The following is a 21,141-nucleotide window of genomic DNA, read 5'->3' as shown; positions in this document are numbered from 1 at the left end:
CCTCCATGTATTCCCTTTTGTTTGCATGCACCAACAACACAAATATGAGCAGACCGGTACTTTTGATCACTTTGCTCTGAAACTCGACGTATGCGTGGAGGGCGCTGCACACAGGGGGCCTCCTCGGTGTGTGTCTGCTTCCCTCTAGTGGTCCTTGGATAGGGATCTGGTGTACGTACATGCACGCCGATTCATTAGTCAAAAACATGGAGCGTATATCATCTTCCAGGCAACATCAGGAGAAAACAGGAGCAAAGGACACACCAACAGAACAGGGGGAATGGTAAATTGTCTTTATTGTTTAAATTTCACCAAAAGGTTTTCTGCATAACTACATCCAACAGCATTCATCGTTGTCACCGTGACTTTACCGACGGCAGCGTGACATCATCAGCGCTCCGACGGCGGAGAGAGGACTATTGGCTTGTCGGTCCATCCCAGAGTCAGATCATCTCGCCACTAACCGTGTAAAGCACAAACATTGCACATCAACTCATAGAATAGCATCAAGGCTTCCTTCTTAAAATCACTGCTTAATAAAAAACAAAAGCCCGCCCGTCCCCTCTCTTCAACATCACTCCCAATAAGATATCCAGTGATGACGAGGATGATGATGATGATTCAAAACGATATTAGCACCGTGTGCACTCATAATGATGGAGGATCGTCATCTCATCGCCTTTTCCCTTCGTTCCTATCCACGTGTACTTTTTGACACGTGCAGGGCCAGGATTTAGAAACTGGGAAAGACGACTATATTTACGACTTCAAGTACGAATACAGAGGCAGGGCTGCCAGGATACCACAACTACTGAGGTCTGCTATTACAACCCCCTAAGAACTTCCCCTCAGACATTGGATATTACCTACAGAGCGCTCTCAATGCTAGCAAATTGGGGGTTTTAGGTCACATTTAAGAATTTATTAAAAATATTAACATTACTGTGCCCTTTATTTTTAAGTAAACGCCCCTTCAGGAAATTAAAAATGTCCGGTTTCCTCACTTAACATTGTCCAATGTGGTCACTGGCAGCTTAGGGATCCGGAAAAAAGTGCATCGTAAATTTAGCTTAAACTTTTGTAATTTATTGTATGCGTTTACAGTTTTCCTGCTTACTTGAAAGCAATCGCAAAGTTTGTGGATTTATATAATCTAAATATATATTATGCTGTACAACAGCATTGTTTCATTGCTTTTGCCCGTTTCTGCAAAGGTTCTGGCTCTTTATGAAAGTGCTCTTGTCTTGATAAACTACACGCACTAACCTACTTATTTCTATCTATACTATAATTTTCTATTTAATAAACTCCCATTTGATTTCATTTGCCACTTTAACATAACACTGTATATGTTGGTGAAATTAATGTATGGCTATAATCTCCTCTGGTACCATCTAAGTGATGAGGAGCCTTACATACAGTGTGCCTGCACAATTCCAGGTCTCTTCAGAAAAAATGATGCTAAATATAATTTAGACTGTGACATTCTTTGTACAAAATAATTGCAGTATTTAGTATTATGGCTATTTTGGCTTTGTCCAAACGTAAAGAAAACTGTAAATGCAGAAGGAGATCTGCCTTTTGCCACACATCACTGGAAACACTCCGGCCATTTGTAGAATGGTGAGGGGGGAAAAAAAGATCCCGATTATGCGTTTGTCTTTCAGAGTCTGCCCCCTCGCTCCATCAAAAATGCAATGGAAAATAAGTAAGGAAGAATGTCGTCAGGAAAGTGTCCCACACAAGTATTATCTAGCCCACTGTACTTGCATAAATCTCTTCTTTAAATCATCTGCTATGTACAACAACACATATCGTCACATATGCGGCTCACCTGAGCCCGGCTAGTCTCTTGAACAGTACTAAACCATATTTCAGTGACCAAATATACACCTCTCTTCATCAAGAAACCCCAAAGTCATATGATCACACAGTAGAATACAGCAGACACCTTTTATAGTAGAAGAATTGCTCTTCTAAGAGTACTGGTGTGTTCAAATAATCTCAACAGACCGGAGTCAGACCAGATTTGGAATTGTTCAAATCCAAGTCATCATGAAGTCAGTGTTGTATTGTTGTTTCTTTTTTTTATATTTAACTAGAAGAGCAAAATCAACCCTGCGTTGGCTGCAAAGCTACAAAACACAGAACCACATGTGATTGGATTTCAGTTAGTTATAAACCCAAGTCTGCCTAATGATCAGCAGACAAAAACGCCATAACGGATGATAGCCTGGAACATAGCGAAGTATTCCTGTTTTCACTACTGAATCTGACGAAGGAAATAAGTAAAACAAAGTCATTAAGTATAGAAATGGCATCATAACCACGGACAACTAAGCCGTAAATATCTCTGTTTTGAAGAATGAGCTATATATTTTTTTGCCTTAAAGTAAGAGTGAAAGAGAAACACTCACTACGTTTTGTACAATAATCCATTGATAACAATCAATGTACAAAAGTAAAAGACAAAAGCACAGAGATCCAAAAACAGAATTTGAGACAGCTAAAGACGAGAGGGTTTTTTTTTCTTCCTTTTCCTCAAATCATTTTTTTCCCACTTAAGTTCAAAATACACATATTAACCAGTTGTTTGTTTACACAGTAAGAATTTTGAATCAACGACAAAAGAAAACACAGTTTTAAGTCAGTTCAGCTTTCATGGCTTCGGGATGGAAATCATGAGACAAATTCACGATGGTCCGATCCGGTTCCAGAGGACGAGCATACGACCGGCCACGGTTGGGGACCCGGGGTGCTGATAACGCAGCACCGGGTGCCACCGTGTGCTGGGCGGACGGTAGTTACCATATGTTGATTGCTGGGGCGGTTCATGTGATTTATTCACCCTGTTCCACCAGTACTGCACACGCGTGTGGCTTTACGCAGGGACGCCCCGTGCCAGCTTCACGCTGCACGGCTCACTTCAGTTCTGCAGTGTGAGGGGGCCGTCTCTTGCTGTACAACTGGGGTCACCCCGGGAAGAGGCCGTCTCCTTAGGACGTGGTGACTATTGGCTCCGGAGGGGCCAGTGAGGGCCAGTGAGGACACGGGGCTCAAGGAGCAGAGCGAGAGAGAGTAGAGGAAGAGAGAGAATTACGGCTGAACAAGCAGAGCTTTGGACCGGGAGGTGAGGGGGCCCATGGGCCAGAGGCGTGGTGGCGGAGAAACGCTTTGAGCTGTAGGTGAAGCGTACTGAAAGAGGAAAGATGAAGGCCTGCCCAGTTGAGAGGAAGGGTTGGCTGAAGAAACCCATCACGGATGATTAAATCGGACAGGAGCAAGGCCGGGCCGGGTCAGGCCAAAGTGATAAAGCTCCAGAGTTTTTGGTGAGAGGGAGGTCCTCTGCCGATCCAGAGAGACACCTGAAGAAAAAAAATACACTCCATTAAAAATGTAGGTTACATTTTTACTCTGCAGCTACGTTCAGTACAAAGTCCTGGACCGGCCGCATTGCAAATGGAAGAAAACGGCGTCGAGTTCAACTTTGGTGAACATCACACAGAGATCTGCCCAATAGCAAGCCATCTTGAAAGGGCTTACAGTTGAAGGGGAGCCAAGTGCAAAAATGTTAGCTGAGTTTAGGGAATGCTCGTTGTTTTCCACAGTCTAGTATTAGAAAACCCAAATAGCCCAAAGATATTCCCATTTGTCAGACAATCCATTATCCCCCAAACAAAGGGCCATTGTTCCAAAGGCTCATTGCTAAGAAAGGCTGTGCTCTCATTGATAATTATTATCCAGAAAGACGTCATTGGGCCTCTTCACAATGGCCAATACATGATCCGCCCAATTCCTCCTCTGATTGGCTAGTAGTTGCTGACTTCATTGGGTTAGTTAGGTTTAGGAAAGCGGAGTGGCATTAGTTATGTATGCATGCATGTCTAGATAAGCCAACCAGAGGCAGAGTAGGGCGGGTCAGGCCTCCGCCATGGTTGGAAAATAATATATTTGTCATCAGACGTGCTTCTGTTTGATTGTATCGGAGCAATGGGCCTTCAGACATTGGTATAGCTTCCATTTTTCCTCTTTTATTGGACTATAACATGCTACACCAAAGCAATCCTTTGAGACTGGACTATGGACAAAGGCCAGGGGGTGTACACAGATCAGTAGAGATAAAATAGAATGATATATAATGTAGGAATCAAACCTAGACTGCTACTGTATTACTTTTTTAAACCTTGAACAAGGCACTGCATACCCCATCTACTCCTTTTTTTCCCCGCGCCATTTATCCATTGAGTACATTTTCCACTCGCTATGAAAGCATAACACCTAAGACTGCAGAGCGGAGAGGATCTGACCCACCGAGCTATCCGTTTTCACCCAGTGTCCCAGGCAAACGTCTTCAGCAGATGGTTTCAAGATGACGCGAGTTCTGCGGAGAGAAGAGAGCACCTGCTTCACACCTCGGAGACAAACAAACGCCAACACGGGTAACGTGTTTTGCAGCTCGCCGTGCGTTGAAAGCCACCATGTGTCTCACCGGCGTGTCGCTCCACTGCCGCGGCAGGTCGTCTTGCTCAGGTGGGTAGGACATCCAGGACGGGCTCCGGTAGGAGGACGGCGGCGACATGACGAAGTAGTCTGAGTAACCCGGGCGGTTGGCAGAGATAGCGTAGACGGCTGTTATTGGGTTTCCTGTGAGACGTGAGGTTGGATTTAGTCAATGAGCGAAACTTCACACCATCATAGCTGCTGTCTGCGTTGGAGCGCCGGCGCTCCGTGGTACCTGAGTATGTGCTGATGGACTGGTCAACGGTGACGGCGGGGAAGGGCGCCCTGGACAGCGGCAGGTACGGGGCCCCGTTGTGCTGCTGGGCCTGCATGTTTAAGGCCTCTGACCCACGGGGCTTTAGGCTAACATCCGGGGTGGAACTGTCAAGTGGAGACACACAGTTAGGAATTTAATTTTGTAACGGAGGCTAAACTCCGAAAGCATTTAGCAGTTAAACCCAGAAGCAGTTCAGTTTCACGGACCGATGAGGAGTCACATCTAATTCTATATGACATTTAAAACAACATGAGCTGGCAACAAGTGCTGGACCAACATAGGCAGAACAATGAGGTCAACAAAGCAGACCAGACTGGAAGAGTAAGAGAGGTCATTGAAAGGCTGAGCACTGAAATATGTAGAGCTCACCATATCTCATGTAACACATACGCCACTCCGGACGTGAATCTTCCAATCTTTAACAGTGTTAAACCTGTCGCCATTCCAACCAACTACAAAATGAAATGAGACGACAAAATATTTGATCTGGAACAATGAAAAAGATTTCTGAAGACGCAAATAAGTTTCTCAAGGAGGAACTACCTATCCCATAAAAACGTATTAATACTGACGGGCCACCTCTAGAAGAGATTTTTACAGAAAAAAAGCTGGAGATACTGAAGGTATCTCAGTTGCGTGTTACCAACACTTTATCTTACAGATATTGTGTTGAGTCTGCTTGTACTTTTTGTTTTACCTGTTGGTATGTTGCATCCCAGCATCAAAGACAAACAAAGCACTACACAGGACGTGAGCAGCAAGATCGCGGGGTGTCCAGCTGACATATTTAATGACAGGGGACAGATAGGGACGGAGGACAATACACACTGACAGAAAACCTTCTCTGTATCTTGATTTATTTCAACTGGATTGTTTTAGTATTTTGATTAGAGTTTGAGTATTTCCACTATATTATAGATGTTCTGCTTTTGCACACTGGAATGGGGAGTCGGACACCTGTGACTACTGTGTTTGGACTTCTGGCCCACCTCCATCACTGTATTTTATGTCTATGCTCTTAGATGTTTTCTTATGTGCTTGAATTCATCATACAAAGACTTGGTACATCTGAATATCTACATTTTTAGACCAAATGACCTCATGATCGCTCTCTATGCCTTAGGGCCTCAGCACTGTGGAAATATCAACCACTGTACACGTGATGCCATAGTAGGAGGCCGGATGACGTCATTGACAGGACTCCGAGGACCATGATGCACTGTGTGTGGTAACGCTTCAAGGTGCACACTATGAAGGAATTCATTCCTCCCCAAGGGCACAGAGGAACTTGATTTATGACAAGCTGACTCATTAACTACTTGGTTCTATTTTTAGTCTTAACGCAAAATAAGTCTCACACACACACAACCAACAGAGGTGTCTCTGTCATGCAAAAGGCAAACACTAACTTAAGCATCAACATGTGTGTTTGCAGATGTTTACTCATAAGCGCTGTTTTCTCAGTTTGCCCACTAGATGGCAAACACGTCCCTACATGAGACCCACCGAGCCGAGCAGCACCATTCAGAGGCTGCTCAGTTCCAATGATGCTGCTACCATGTGGGCCGGATTGAGACGTGGTTGTGGAGGTTAGTCAGTTCAAACGATGCAGATTAATCTTCTGTAGATATTTTTTAGCCTGCGCATGAATTCTACATTCATTAAATACATTGTTCACCCCGCTGCTTTTTGATAGGCTGGGCGTGACTTTTGATTCTCAGCAGCACAGTGAGAGTTTTATTTAGTTGTGGAGCCTTTACTTCCTGGCATGTGTGTTCTATTTGTTTGGAAGTGTTTCTATCTGCATTTCTTTACACTATACAGGGTGTCTGGTCGTGTGGGTGAGCGTGGTACCGTCGCAGTGAGGTCCCGGGTGGTGGTCTCGAGGGGATCAGCGGCGGGGGAGACCCGATGCCCATATCTGGAAGCTGAGTGAACCGGAAACCCTACAGACACATGTTCAAAAACGGTCAATTGAACAAAATGCAAAGGACAAAAGTGGAAGGAGCAACAAACAAATCCTGACACAGGTGGGGGCACCCAATCAGATACGTGTCTGATGAGAGCAACAGACCCATGCTGTGTGCTCAGGTTGTTGACGGCTGTTCAGTCCTCAGTCCCTTGATTTTTTGAGAAACAGTTGGATTTTTCACACATTGAGAGAACTTTGCCTTTATTATTTGGACCCCCACTATGTGCCAACATTAGCACGATGCTTTTAATCTATATGTATAGATGTTACAAGCACGGCCTTTGTAACTGATTAAGTTAAAAATGCTAACTCTTAACATACAGACGTATGTGTAATCAAAAAATCTATTGTTCAGAAGCGTTCACTCCACCTTTTCTTTCTCTGTAACACCTCTCAGCTGTTGTTTTCAAACTGCACACTACACCTCTCCAGCACCAAACGGAAAACAAAGTAATTGAATATTCTCAAAAATCAGTGGAAACTGAAAAGAGCTAAAAGGAGAGCGAGTGATGAACCAAACACGTCTCCAAATCAATGCCAATCTTTGTTATTGTTAGGCACTGAAGCCACACAGAGACTGAATAATGCATCATTTCTTACAACTCTGCAACGAGATCAAAAATCTTAATACTTTGCCAAGGATTCAAATACTTTTTTTTTTGTGATTTGACATATTAAATCGAAATCAATCATGAAAGGCATTGCTTTCATCATAATCAAGACAAAAAAGGGAACACTATTCTCATCTCATGCATCAGATAAAATGCATACCTGCTGTTCTTTTAATAAATATTTATTACCCGTCATATCATATCGGATTTCAATCCTATTCAATTCTCCATGGACAACACTGTTGTTGAAGACGGATCTCAGTCCAACAGTTGAGAGCGTCACGTATGGGATCTCATTTCCCTCCACTGTACGCCAAGTGGGAAACGTCCGCCCACCCGAGGGAAGTGTCCCTTTAAACTCACCGGTTTGGGTAGGCTACACTGGTGCATGTCCTCGTATCCTGCACTCCTCTGCCTGCCGCCGCAGGGATGGTTCATGGTCCCCGGGGCGCTGGTCACCCCGTCGCTGTAGTGGCTGGTGTGGGACGGGTTGTAGGCTCTGTGGCCGTGGTAGTGGTGGCGGTGGTGGCTGTTGGCGACGATTAAAACGAGACAAAATGTTAGTCTGCAATTTTACAGTTTTTCTCTTTTGTGAAAAACACCTGTGGCTTGGGATCATTGTGAACCAGATTGCGTGTCAGGGCAACTCCTTCTATCCTTTCCCACACAGTAAGGGAGAGCAGATTTGCGAGAAAATCAAATAATATGTAAAATATAAACATAACTTACTTGGTCGGAGGAGAAGGGGGGTCGTGGTCCGGAGGCGCCAGGCTGAAGGTGTTGCCTAGCAACATGTGCATCTGCGTGTGGACTTCGTCAATGGATGGCTGGGAGCTGAGTGTGGAGGAGTCGGAACCGCGGTGAGCCTTCACCCCCAGGCTGCCGTTCCCGGTACCAGTGGACCCGCCTCCGTATCCGAGGGAGCTCATCAGACGGTCCATGTTGGTCTCCTCAAAAGGCTCCGGCTCGGCCTGCGGAGCACACGTGCACTCAGTCAATGGGACGACTGGGGGGGGGGTGGCAATTATCGACGAGAACAACGACCAGAAAACCAAAACCTCTCTAACATATCAAACTTTGAACCACCCACTGAAACAAATGTTCTTGGGAGAATATGAAGGATGTTGGTGTTGAGGCGGAGGCAGAAAACGGGCAGCACTCACTAAGGCCAGTTAGTCAAGATGGTCGGAAGCAGAAGGTCGGGTAATGTGGGTTACTGTAGGTAATAAAACTTACAATGACTCAACGCAGCAGGTTCTCCTGCAATATAACCAAGTCCAACACATAACCACGATGTGTGTGTTAGTATTAGACTCGGTTAAACAGCTTATTTTCATATATTCTTCAGCGATGAATCACTGGATTCATAAGAGTCTTTTTTTTGTACTTTTTTTACTTATTGTGCCTTTAATAGGTCCTAAATTGACAGAAATGACACAATATGCAAAATCACACAACATATTTAAATGGGTTATTGTTCTTGACTAATTTTGGTTGTTTTTACTAAAATCAGCCGTGATGAATATCATTCCACTTGTAGTAATAATACTACATTTTGACTACATTAAATACCCTAAAACCGTGGACACTGTGCACACACTCATAGACAAAGAAAACTGCTAACCCAACCGAGGGGTGTCGTACAAAGCAATGCTTCAAAAGGCTCTACAACTACACACAATCACACCGTGCCTCCAGGTGCTGTCTGGCCCTTACAGGTCTGTTAGCTCCTATCGCACCTCCCATTTGAATCCATGAGTAGGCCATAATCGTATTCAGAGCCATTGACATTCAGCTGTAGCGTGGTCACTGCTGTCGCTGTGCTGCATGAAGAGATCCATGCCCCCCCCCTTTTTTCCTTTTCTCCACATTCCGCTGTAATGAAGAAATCCCTTTCTCCATAATTTCTATGTCATTTCCTCCATGTCCTTCCTCTATCTCCTTTATCTCCCTGTAGGGTGCAGGTTCATAAAGTTCATTGGGAGGTTGATAATCTTCTAGGTGTGAGCTTACGGCATCAAATAAAGCAGGAAGGGAAGGATTACTGTCAGAAATGCTTCCAGGAGATTATTTTATTCGTTAGACAAAAGTGAATGGTTTTCACTCAGCCGCAGTCATCATGTGAGCCTTTTGTGAATTTGTCAATCTTCAAAGCTTTGCATTTTTTAACAGTACATCCCTCACATCCAAACACACCTAAAGAGGTGCTTTAACTCCTTTAACTATAAGTAAAAAAATAACGTTACTGCCGTTCCTTACTTTTTCCGACGTCCCTTTGTGTGAACCACTGAACTCATGTCTGAGGGTTTTGAAACCATTAAGAAATACACATTCTCTGGTTCCCCTCAAAAGGTCCGTGACCTGGCCACATTACTCACATCGTAGCCGTTGTTTCGGATGCCCCTCCTGGATCTCTCTCTCAGCACCAGCAGGTCCATCTCCGTCTCTACCGGGCTCGGGCTGCTCAGAGACTGCCGGCTCCAGTAGGCGGGCTCCCGTGGGTGGGAGTACCTGATGGACAGGGGTGGGAGAGAAAAAAAAAACTCAAAATACAGCAGCAAAAGCTTGAAACTAGAGATGTGACTACATTAATGTACACATTTTTAGGAATTTCAAAATCGAAAAAAACATTTTTGCTTTGCTTATACACAAAAGCAGGGTTGAATGCTGATCAAATTTTCCCTTGATTTACATTCATTTTTCAAAGTTCATGTAAGAAACTGCGTTGGCGTCTACCTGATTAATCATTTTGAGAAAAAGAATAATCACTTTCAAATTTGAAAGAAAGACAAGACAAGAAAAAAGAAGCAATTGAAATTTGTCATTTTCAATGAAAACCATGTAGTTTAATTCTGTGGTTCTTATGCACCTTCATTCCTGGTCATCAATTGTCAATCCAACTTCCTCAAAACTGTGAAAGATTTTTTTCGAATAAGTGTGAAAAAGTTAACAAAATCAATTCATAAACTGCGTTATTGAGATGCAAAACAGACACTTCAGTATGATGTAAAAGTGAATGCGCTGACCAGAAATGACCCCTAGTTCCTTAGCAACTACGTTCCACAGCTACACATCTACCGTAGTAGTACTATAACTCTCAGTGGAAAGCATTTGAAGCACTGCTTAAAATGATTTAATTACAATTAAAGATTTTACTGCTTAAAAATAAAATAACTTTCAAATGCTTTGATAATGAAAATGCGGCAGTCAAATCCTTATTTTAGGGATTGTCATTTTGACATAATTTAATGAGATATTTGGATTATTTTTAATTTGTTGAACCGCCTGAATTGCAGTTACGGCCAATGAAGTCCGTGAGTAACATTTTTATTCTTTTAATGATGATGATGTTGAGATGCATTTAATAACTGAAAGTCTACTCCATACCTCTTATGACATCCTGCAAAGGAGGCCCTCTTCTCCTCAGCGGTCATTGGCTCTTTGACCCCGTTGTCGTGCCGATTGTGCCTGCCGTCGCGGTGACCGTAACCATGGCTACCGGTCTCGGACAGAGAGAACTCTCCGTATCCCTTCCTCCGGGCCTTCTGACGCAATTTGTTCCTGTAGTGCTCAATGTCAGACTTCTGCTTCAGCCCGCCATGGTTGGCCTGCAAAACAAGCTGTGTGTTTCATTTCCATTCGTCCGCAGAGCAGTGAGCGGTCGCCATTTCTTCTGTTGAACTTTGCCATTCATATAGTATTTTGCGCTTTTTTTTGGTAAATTTGCTAAATTTAGCAAAGAGGAGAAGTCAACAAAGGCCAGTGTTTGTCCCCCGTTTGAGGTACTGTAACGGTGCAGCGTGGCAGACTTTGTCAGCCCTGCTTAAATACTGCTTTGTTATTTATGCCATCATATTACGCACTGGCCCTTTAAGGACCAGAGTTGGTGCTGAAATGCGGCTCACAGAGAGGCATTCTGCACGCCGTACAGGAAGCCCAGCCTTCGCAGCTATGTTGCTTCCTCCTATTCGGCGTGAGATCTGCTCGGGCAGTGTGAAAGTGTGAGCTGGCAACCCTGTTTTATCATAAACGTTTAGCTGATGATTCACACCATTTATTTGGCAATTAGCTAATCGACTCTCAGTCCCAACAAGTATCTTTTCTTTTTAAGTTGTGATTCCTATTGCAACACATGACCAAACAATACGACTGGGAAAGAGCTGAGAGGTTAACATACACAACCACAAAATGGTGCTGGGCGTGATCTATTTTTTGCTCTGCCTTACGCCGTCAGCGCTGCGTTCTCACCTCACAGCTGAGTGCCATGAAGCCTTCAAGGGTGTGGGTACATTTTGAATACGTGCGTGTGCGACTCACCTCCCCGTTAAAGACCACAGAGTCCTGGCTGTGTGATGAGGTGGGGGGGTAGGAGAAGGTCGGCTGAGCAGTCATGGGTTTGATGGTGATGAGGCGCAGAGAGCCCGAGTGGTCTTCGTAGGGGTCTGCGAGGAAGAGGAAGACAAAGGGTTGGCGAGAGTCAGACATCACATTTTATCGTGGTTCTATCATTTCATATCACAATATTCAAACCGCAATGTTGTTCAAAACTCGGGGTAAAACTTTGGGGTAATGGGTGGTGGTTCAAGTAAAGCTAAGCTAACTGGAGCCTTGACCAGAACAGACAAATATTCTTCCCAATATTCACTAAAACATTTGCTTTAATGAGATAAAGAACAGCATGTGACTGCTTTTGCAATGTTTTGAGTAAAGAGGCTGTTTGAGTAAGCTACAGAAACGCAGCATTAGGTGTTACTTTGTGCCCAGCTGACAACAATAACAATGACGAAAGCGCCCAATTTGGCTTTTCTTCTTTCTTTTAGTTGTGTCTATGCTTACGAAGGCTTTGCTATAGCCACCAAAATGAAATACTAATTGTGTATTAGTCTGTGCAGTTTTTATGTTGTCTGGACCGATGGGAAGGCCTCAGGCATGTTGCGTGTGGCCTCCTCATTATATGAGGCTTTAGGTTCACCGTGTGCATGTCATTGCAGGGAGCAGCACACGGACAGCGTTGTGAAGACCAACTGGGAGTATAAATGTCCAATTAGAGGGGGAAGCCTACAAATTCAGGCAATTTCTTTAGTGTCTGGGGTACAGTAAATGTCCAAAAGGCCTTTTGGTCCTAGACTGAGTGTCTCACTTCAAGTTAAAGGTTGTGTTGTCTGCTGGAATTTTGGGAACTCAGTAGTTTAGTAGGTATTAGCTTAGACAAAACCCAACCTACCAACACCTCAAAAGTGCAATAATATTTGACATCTTGTTTATGTTTTTCCAACAAAGAAACAAGTTGGGTTTTTTCAAATTAAGAGAGCCCACCCTATCACCTGGGTCCTCAGTTTACATTACATGTCATTTAGCTGAAGATTTTATCCAAAGCGACTTGCATTGCATTTTAACCCACGTCTTACATTTTGCCTGGGGAGCATTTAGAGGTCAGATGTCTTGCTCAGGGACACTATGACATGGCACATGAAGCAGCTGGGATTCGAACGGCCAATCTTTTCCTTTAATGATTCGAAGAAGCAAAGCTCTTATAATTGCGTTTTGGGGGAGTGGCTCAAATTTAAATAAACACATAACTGGACATGTCATGTTGTTTGGCTTGGTGAGAGAGCGCCAGCTGTGTGGCGGGTGGTCTGCTTCTCTCAGTGTATGGGGCTCCATGCATGTGTGTGCACGGCAGAGGGCAACAGATGGGCCGTGTTGTGCTGTACTGGGTCCGCTGTGGCTCACTCCCTGCCCGACATCGTATGGTGGGCCGGCGGCGTCGTGAGCGCCAGAGGTTGCATGTAAACGTGTACACTGCCGGCTTCCATGAGACCACTTGACCATTGGCCTGTTGTTTTAGCAACAATGATTTTTGAGGGTTTTTCTGCATACGGGGAAATATTAACAATAACATTGCGACTCAAGAGACAATTGTCTTGAGAAAAGGAGAAAAGGACAAGGGTTGATCTGAGGAAGACCATTGTTAACTCGTCACACGCCTACGCTTGGTTGGTGGCCATGATGCTCTATGTGCCCCTCTTGCATCAGCTTTGGACAAGTGAGGGACGGCGTTTTGGTTTTGGGTCTTTAACGCATTAATGGGACATTTCAAAGTAAACATCCAATGTAAGGTTACGTGGTTTTAAACAAAACTACCTGGTTTCACAAGGGGACATGAGTGGCAAGGTTAAAAGTCATGCATTTTCATCTTTACGTTCACTGTGAGAGCAACCAGGCATCCGTTGATAGCAAAGGACTGCTGACATCATCTGTGACTGACTAGTGAGAAATGTGTATCGTCATCGTCTGCCACCATCAATGTACAAATTACACCCCACATGTGATGGCTTAATTTTAAACCTTAATGAAGAGCGCAGTTGATACCACTTTCATGTCCGTACACTCATGATGGACTGAGCCGGTTAGCTTTATGTCACGGCTTCGGTCTCAAAGAAAAACACTCCAGTATCTGAACCCCAGATGTGTGCAGATTACACAAATGAAACACAATGTGTAAATCAACAAGATGACATTTGAGAGGCTTATTAGCTGGCTCATATAACTTTATGCTATGAAGCTTGTTATACCGGCACATTATTCCAGTCAGATGAAAATGTTAAAAATGTAATTAGTAGTAAGCTCCGAATGCATGTAGGTAAAAAGAATTTGAGACAACTTGTCCAATGCCCTCCTGTAGTAGTACAGAGGTTATTATGAAATGCATTTAAACTAGTGTTTTATCAATACTGTGTTTTAGTGTCCTTGGTATAATTTTATATTCAATCATCTTTTGAGTCCAAATTCGTCTAGTTCACTGGATTTAGAGTTTCATTAATCTTGAACAAACAGTTTATCCAGTCTCTCTCTGCATTTAAAAAAAAAATGAGTTACGTCCATCTTCATTCCTCCGTGAACTGCAGGAAGAAAATCAAATAATTATTCATCCAACCCTCGGGCATCTGTTCATTCGCTTGCATAAACACTATAAATCACACAAATTACTGTGAACTATGCATGCCTTGCTGATGCAAAAGTGATTGAAAAATCCAAGCGTCCTAGAATGTCATTGAGCATGAGCGATGTCGCAGCATTATCAACGATCAGAGTGATGCTTGTGCAACCAATTGGGAGTCTGCACCGCTGGGAAAAGATCTGCTTAGTAATCTGTAGACTATCAAAGATGCAGCACATTACGTACCGCCACCACTGATATCAGGTGCTGCAGATAAAAGCGTTTATAAAAAGGTATTAATAATCCTGTTACAGATAAATACTACTCCATTGTATGCGGGTTTAGCAGCAATGCATTGTGCGGTCAATTTAAATCAAAGTCTAAAGGTGGAATTATTTATCCTGTTTAAACATGCGACGGTTATCGGTCAATGTTTAAAAACGTTAAATACAACTACAACCTGTATAAAATAGCTACTGTTGTACAGCTTTAAAGAGAACGACTATGAATATGATCACGTAACTATTGAACAGCTTTAAAAACAGCAATATAAATATAATCATCTAACTGTTTAACTAGAAAGGTCATGTTCAAAAACGTTGATTATTTCACAACATTCAGGGTGATTGCGTATTTAAAACACTGCAACCATTTGCATTAAATAGAATAGTTTCCAAGATTACACTGTGAGTGTTTCAGTGTTAAACAGCATGTATGTTGTTTTAGAAGTAATCTGACAAACAAGGTTTTCTGAGTTTCCCCGAGCATCCCTGATGGGTGCGTCTGCTGCTACAGCGCACTCTAAATGCGGTTGTGTGCTCCGTTGCACCATACGGTGTACTTAAAGTAGTGAGTCAGTCATGCATGTTGTGTTCTTATCTGTTTTGTGTTGATGTTTTGTTTTCACTGCACATCTGTGACTTGAAGGAGATAATTGCTAGTATACGCACAACTCCAATAATAACGATGTGGGAAAAATTACACTACTAAATTGGTTTTTAATAGCTACACAGCGCATCAATATCTTATCTCCCGGGACAAGGATCCTCTGAGTCATTTTTCGGATGGGCACAGACCGTATGCTGTGGGTTGTATGGATCTGAATAACACCTAATCTGACAGCATGCTGCAACAAATCTCTCACTACTCCCCCACTCAAACGTAACTTAAAGCAGGCTGTGAGGCACACAACTGCTGGCTTTCATCTCCGTACTGCATTTTCAGCGTTGTATCCTGGAAGGAGGTGAGCCTAACCAAAAATATGAAACACTAACAATACAAACAACTCGAGCTGTCTGTTTTGATTCAGTTAAGACCGATGAACGTGCGCGTGAGAGTCAAAAGACGCGTTACAACACAGCAGCAGCAGGCTGAGTCACTGCGTGTGTGTGTGTGTGTGTGTGTGTGTGTGTGTGTGTTCACTCTGTGCTAATGCATGCTTCATCAACTCATACATTTTCCCTTGGGTGAAACATTACCGTATGAAAATATGTAAGTGTGTTTGTAGGATGATTGACTTTGTGGTGGGCGCAAAACGAAAGGAGGGTCAGAATTGATCTCCTGTTATCCAACTAACAGTGTGTGCGTGTGTGCATGTGTGCTTGTTCATCTAAATGTGTTCTTTTCTCTCTTTATGCTCCCTGACTTAATGTTTCCCAGTATCTCTTTGTTTCTCTTAAACGCCCCTCCTCCACAGGACTCCATCCTCCTCCTCACCGTTGGTGCTCCTCTTGTGGAGCTCCTCCTTGCCGTTCTTGCTGCTGCTGCCGGTCACCGTTCTTCGGGCAGAGGAGCTCTTGCTGGTGTTAAGCTTCCCGGAGCCGCTACTTGACACCGAGCCGTCCTCCTCGCTTGGCAACCGCCTGTGGTATCCATGGCAACAGAGGGAGATAAGAGAGGAAGGAGATTTGTTCATACTTGTGTGTACGAAAGCAATGCATCATTTGCCAAACCGGTAACTTGAAAAATAAGATCATGAATTTAATTATGCATACCACAAAAAAATAGAAACTGTACCCGAAAACAAAATATGAAAACCAGCTAAAATATAAAATTCAAAGTTATGTTGGTAAAAAGCCAAAAACAACAGCTTAAGCAAGATAGTGTTCCTTTTGTTACTCTGATTTTTTGTGCCTGAGCTTTGTCTTTATGTTAATTGTGAAAATACAAATGTTTTACTGCCAGGAATTATTTCACTCGCTGCTTAAGATTCTCCAGGTGGGGACCACAGAACTCAACAAACACACAAAACTATTGATTCTATTAGCATTGGAATAAAGTATGATTTTGCTGGGAAAGTTTTTCAAAAGCCAGAGGCCAGTATGTCTCACACACACACTTCTAGAACAGGCAATACACTCAAGCAGAAACCACACAAAGACTAAGTTTGTTCTTGCCTCAGACACACTAGGCATGTAAAACTGCGTACTGCAGACACACACGTTCAAAGCCTTGGGGCATTGTAAGCTGCTGCAGCTACACAACGTGACAGGCCTGTCCACAGGTGGTGCGAGATGCACAAATCAGGAAGAACAGACATTACAGAGCCACAGGCGAGGTCAACAGCCAGGGTGTGTGAACACACACACACACACACACACACACACACACACACACACACACACACACATTCACACAGAGTGCAGCGGCCAATCACTGGGCGGGTCAAAGTAAAAGTCACAAGGTATTGAAGCAAAAGAGCCGGAGGGTTGGGGGGGGAGAAATAACAGCGTGTGTTCCATGTAAATTTGTGTGGGAAGAGAGGAGCAACCGAATCGATACCCACGCCGCAGAAAAGTCATGTTCATCCTTTTTCTGTTTGGGACCCGACACACGCTGCGGCTCTGGGGAGGATGCAGAATGAATGCGCCTGCCCTTCCTGCTTTTCCCCCCCCCCCCGTGGTTGGCATTCAGTCTGCAACTTTGTCTTCACTCAGACAAGTGAACAATCTGCAGCCACAGCTGTTGTTTCCAACACTGTTTCACCTGCTTGAGATGCCGATCACATCCTGCGGCTGTGTTCAGGACACAGCACACTCGATTTCACTGCAAAATGCAAGACACAACTGGAAGAAAAATAATCATCTAAGGGAAGTATCTTTTGTATATGCAGCAGGAGTTAAGTGATATTCAATGTTTCTTTATCACAACAGATTCAAGGACCAAATACTGATTTTTGGAAAGCATGAATTGTTAATATTTAAATAGAAGTGCATTATGGCGCCATGTCACATCTTTTTGAGATATGTGGCAAGAGGTAGGAGACATAAATATCAACATATTTACTCGAATAATGTGGGAATGTGAGAGTGACCGGCTCTGTGGGTCAGCCGTGATTGACTGGTGACCAGTTCAGAGTGTATCCTGAATTAATTGGATGATAAAAAATAGACTTGTGTTTACGTTCATGACAAACGGGTCTTATTTGAACAGTACAAATAAATTGTGGGGGTAATTAGTAACAGGCCATGTAAGGTTTCTATATCCACATCCGAATTTCAAATGCTTGTTTCCATCCACTACCTGTATTCAATTATTAGTTAGTTATTGTCGGTGGTATCAGTGATCCAGTTGGAAAACCGGGACACCATTGCAGTAGAAACATCTGGATGACAAAAGACATTCCTGTTTTATGTAATTGCTTTTCCACTCATTAATGCGTAAATGTGCATCAATAAAGCAACCTACCTGCTATCTGTGTTTTCAAAACCAGTCCCTAGATCCTCCCCTACTTCATATGATTTAATCAATAGTTTATTTTCAATAGTGAGGCGTAAATCTTTTTCCCAGTACGTACTAATCATCATCATTTGGCATCACTGAGTTTCACAACTATTATTTTCTCATCCATGAAATACAAAGAAAGTGAATTTGGACACAGATAATGTCTTTAACCTCTACTCTGAAGTACTTTGCCTATTGGGCATGTAGTACAGAGCATTTGTTATTCTTCTTCTTCTTCTTTACTCGTTTCAAACATTGGATGTCTATTGTGTGTTTTTAATTGCTGTGTAAGTTCTGCCTAGAATTGCATAAAAATGTCATGCATATTGTCTCTACAGATCAAATATTATGTTGTTCCCCATTTCAAAACTAATGAAGTTTTCTTCTAACTTCATCGCCAAGTTTAAATTCCAGTTACCAAAGTGTAAAACTATAAAAAACATTCCATTCAGCATTAACTGAACTTTAACACTAAAAATCAAAGCTCAGTTTACTCCTTACTATTTATATTCAGTATCCATTTGATAAACGACTGATTTCAGCTTCAAATTTTCCTACCAAATCATTTATCCTTAATGCCTTGGGCCCTTTCCTTTCTACCTTATTTATTCTCCTCTGATCTATCACACCGAGCCTGATAGTCACATTGTGCTTCACTCTGTACCGGTCACAGAATGACATACCGCCTCATCTTCTAATTAGTGGACACGATACAGTCTTTGCTCCCCAAAAAATATGCATACATATACATTTGTATGTATTCACGAACCGGGCCGGCTCTTCTAGACATTTTACACTGCCATCGCCGTTAAATTCAACGTCTCCCTCTGGCACGGCCATTGCGCGGTTATAAACATGCACGTGCTTTATAATCCTCAGAAACGATGCACAACTAATCCCGTCTCGGGGGCGGCTCCGGCAGCGGGCCGCACAGGACGGAAACAAACTGTCGTGGTTTGATTTTTGTGACTTGTTGTTTTGTGTTCTTCCACTTTCCCCCTCTTTCTGCTTTCCCTCTTCCCGGCAATAGGAGACGGCGCAGAACGAGACGCACCTGGTTCCCATCCCACCTAATCACGTGTGCCACAAAGACAGGCTCTGCTCGTCACTCCAGCGCCAGAGTACGGCTTCCGGCCCACTTGGGATTCCACCACAGCAATTTCCCCCCCCCCCCCGTGCTCGACTCCAGCCCTGCCAGCTCGACCCCCGTCGTCTCCTTGTGTTTTTTGCGTGTGCCCTGCTGTGGTAAATTAAAGTCTTTTGAAGACCATCCCGGCCTCCTGTCTCTGCATTTCGGGGTCCACCGAGAACCGCCGCGTGACACAAATTAACATAAAACATGACGATAAGCGGTAGTCACCCTAAATTTTACAACATCAGGTTCTCAGTGTCGGTGAGGAAAAATAGCTGTAGTTTAGATCAAAGGTCCCTAACCACCAGGCCGTGGACCGGTACCAGTCCGGGGGGGGGGGGCAGAGAAAGAAAAACAAACATATTTTTCCATTATTTCTTTCATTTGACTTTTTTCTGAAAAATTTCATTTTGAAAAATGACAATTCTCTCCTAATTTCATGCACTTGTCCCGCTGGACACATTTCCCAAGTGTCACCCAAGCGTTTTTTTTTTTGACATGCACAGCCACTACAACCCCCCCCCAGTCAGCCAATGGTTTTGTCGTGTTTATCCATCACACCGTAAAGAGTGATCCGTGAGCCCAAAAAGGTTGGGACCTCTGGTTTAGATCATTAAAAAGGATTATTGTTTTGGGTTTGTAGCTGGTGACTGATTGGTGTACTTGATTGGTGTCTCCTGTTTGAGAACAAAATATGTGTGAGGTGAGAGCAGAGGCTCAACATTCATTCGTATTCAGGGAGTATTAAAATCAAGGACTATGATTCTTGCTGATGACAGTTTCTCTCCTTTTTTTACTGAAAAAGATTCATCCAAAAGTGCTATTTAATAGCAAAATCACCTGGGCTTAAAAAGGTGTATCTCAATGGTGACACACCTATGAGCTGCTGGCAAATTAAAGCTGAAACATGTTTTCTAAGCGAGAAACAGGTGGCCACTGTCCTTCTTTGCTTTTCCATGAATTAGGTGGAATATACTTCTTGCAGCATCCCTGTGTCGCATCACACCCACTTGAACCCCGTCGAGGCGGCCCGTACCTCCTCACAGGACGCTGAATCGGCCCAACCAATCAAACGCATCAGTTGAAGCCGGAAGGGGGGGGATTTCTATCTGATCTTGCAAAAAATCAAGCTCTCTCTCAACCCACACGGTGTGAATTATGTGAATCGCCCCAAGCCACAACCCCCCCCCTCCCGCACAGCAAGTTCTCACAGATAAAATGTGTTCTTCTTGATCAAAGTCTCTGGGGTCAAACCAGTAACAATGGGTTCCGAATGTTGAGGAAGAGACAACCCCCCCCCACTCCCCCCACCACCATGTGTCGGACAACAGAGCCAATAGGCTTTAGGCTGTTAACAGCTCAAAAATGTTCACTTCTCCTCTGCTCTTCCCATCTGTGTGTCAACACTGTTATAATCAGCAGCTCTAAAAACCTTGTACTTTGCTTTATCTAAATTTGCGTGTAAATACATTTTGTGTTCTGACTGTCTTCAAACAGCCTCTTGTTAAGACTAAACTCATCCTCAGATCCCATAAATCTGTGCGCTGCTTGCCGTTGGCTTCAATCTGGCTTAACATGGCGCCGCACAAGCAAACACTGATGTGTGGTCCCACTGAAAAGCTCGGAGTTCGGTCGCCGGCTTGTTCACAGACGCAAATAGCTGCTCAGGAAATGTGTGGTTCCCCCTTCGCCGGGCTTCCAGCCGGGATCAGTGAGTCAGGTGAGCTCGGGATGATTCGAGCGGACAGGCTTTGCCAACCCATTTAGGTTTGATCTCCCGATTTTGATCTTTAATATAATTTTTTATTTGTTTGCATATTCAAATAATGGTTGAAAGGAGCAACAGCAATCCTCAGTGGAAATAGAGTGTACACAACATGCCGGGAGCTGAACAAACCGTTGAAGACGCAGCATACTCCCTTTTGGTGGAGCCCAAAACAGAGATAAAAGTAGTCTGAATATTTGGCAGAGACACTAAAGTTGGGC

General features: G+C 43.6%; 1 protein-coding gene across 2 annotated transcripts in view; it reads right to left on the bottom strand.

The window, feature by feature from the left end:
• Nucleotides 1-278: 278 nt before the first annotated feature.
• The window catches only part of kiaa1549la (KIAA1549-like a), a 73,561-nt gene continuing 52,698 nt past the window's right edge, over nucleotides 279-21,141 (bottom strand). For both annotated transcript variants that reach the window (XM_037450825.2, XM_037450823.2), the window contains 11 exons: nucleotides 16,017-16,162; nucleotides 11,678-11,802; nucleotides 10,748-10,968; nucleotides 9,739-9,871; nucleotides 8,090-8,331; nucleotides 7,724-7,889; nucleotides 6,632-6,723; nucleotides 4,736-4,881; nucleotides 4,490-4,644; nucleotides 4,312-4,381; nucleotides 279-3,365 (listed from right to left, as the gene is read on the bottom strand). In XM_037450825.2, the coding sequence (XP_037306722.2) occupies nucleotides 4,352-4,381; nucleotides 4,490-4,644; nucleotides 4,736-4,881; nucleotides 6,632-6,723; nucleotides 7,724-7,889; nucleotides 8,090-8,331; nucleotides 9,739-9,871; nucleotides 10,748-10,968; nucleotides 11,678-11,802; nucleotides 16,017-16,162 (1,456 nt within the window). In that variant the 3' untranslated portion in view covers nucleotides 279-3,365; nucleotides 4,312-4,351. The remainder of the gene's footprint in view (nucleotides 3,366-4,311; nucleotides 4,382-4,489; nucleotides 4,645-4,735; nucleotides 4,882-6,631; nucleotides 6,724-7,723; nucleotides 7,890-8,089; nucleotides 8,332-9,738; nucleotides 9,872-10,747; nucleotides 10,969-11,677; nucleotides 11,803-16,016; nucleotides 16,163-21,141) is intronic.

The sequence above is a fragment of the Pungitius pungitius genome, chromosome 6 (genome assembly GCF_949316345.1).
Source record: "Pungitius pungitius chromosome 6, fPunPun2.1, whole genome shotgun sequence".
Taxonomy (NCBI): Eukaryota; Metazoa; Chordata; class Actinopteri; order Perciformes; family Gasterosteidae; genus Pungitius; species Pungitius pungitius.
Note: the sequence above shows the minus strand (reverse complement) of the source record. Positions and strands in the feature narration are given on the sequence as shown.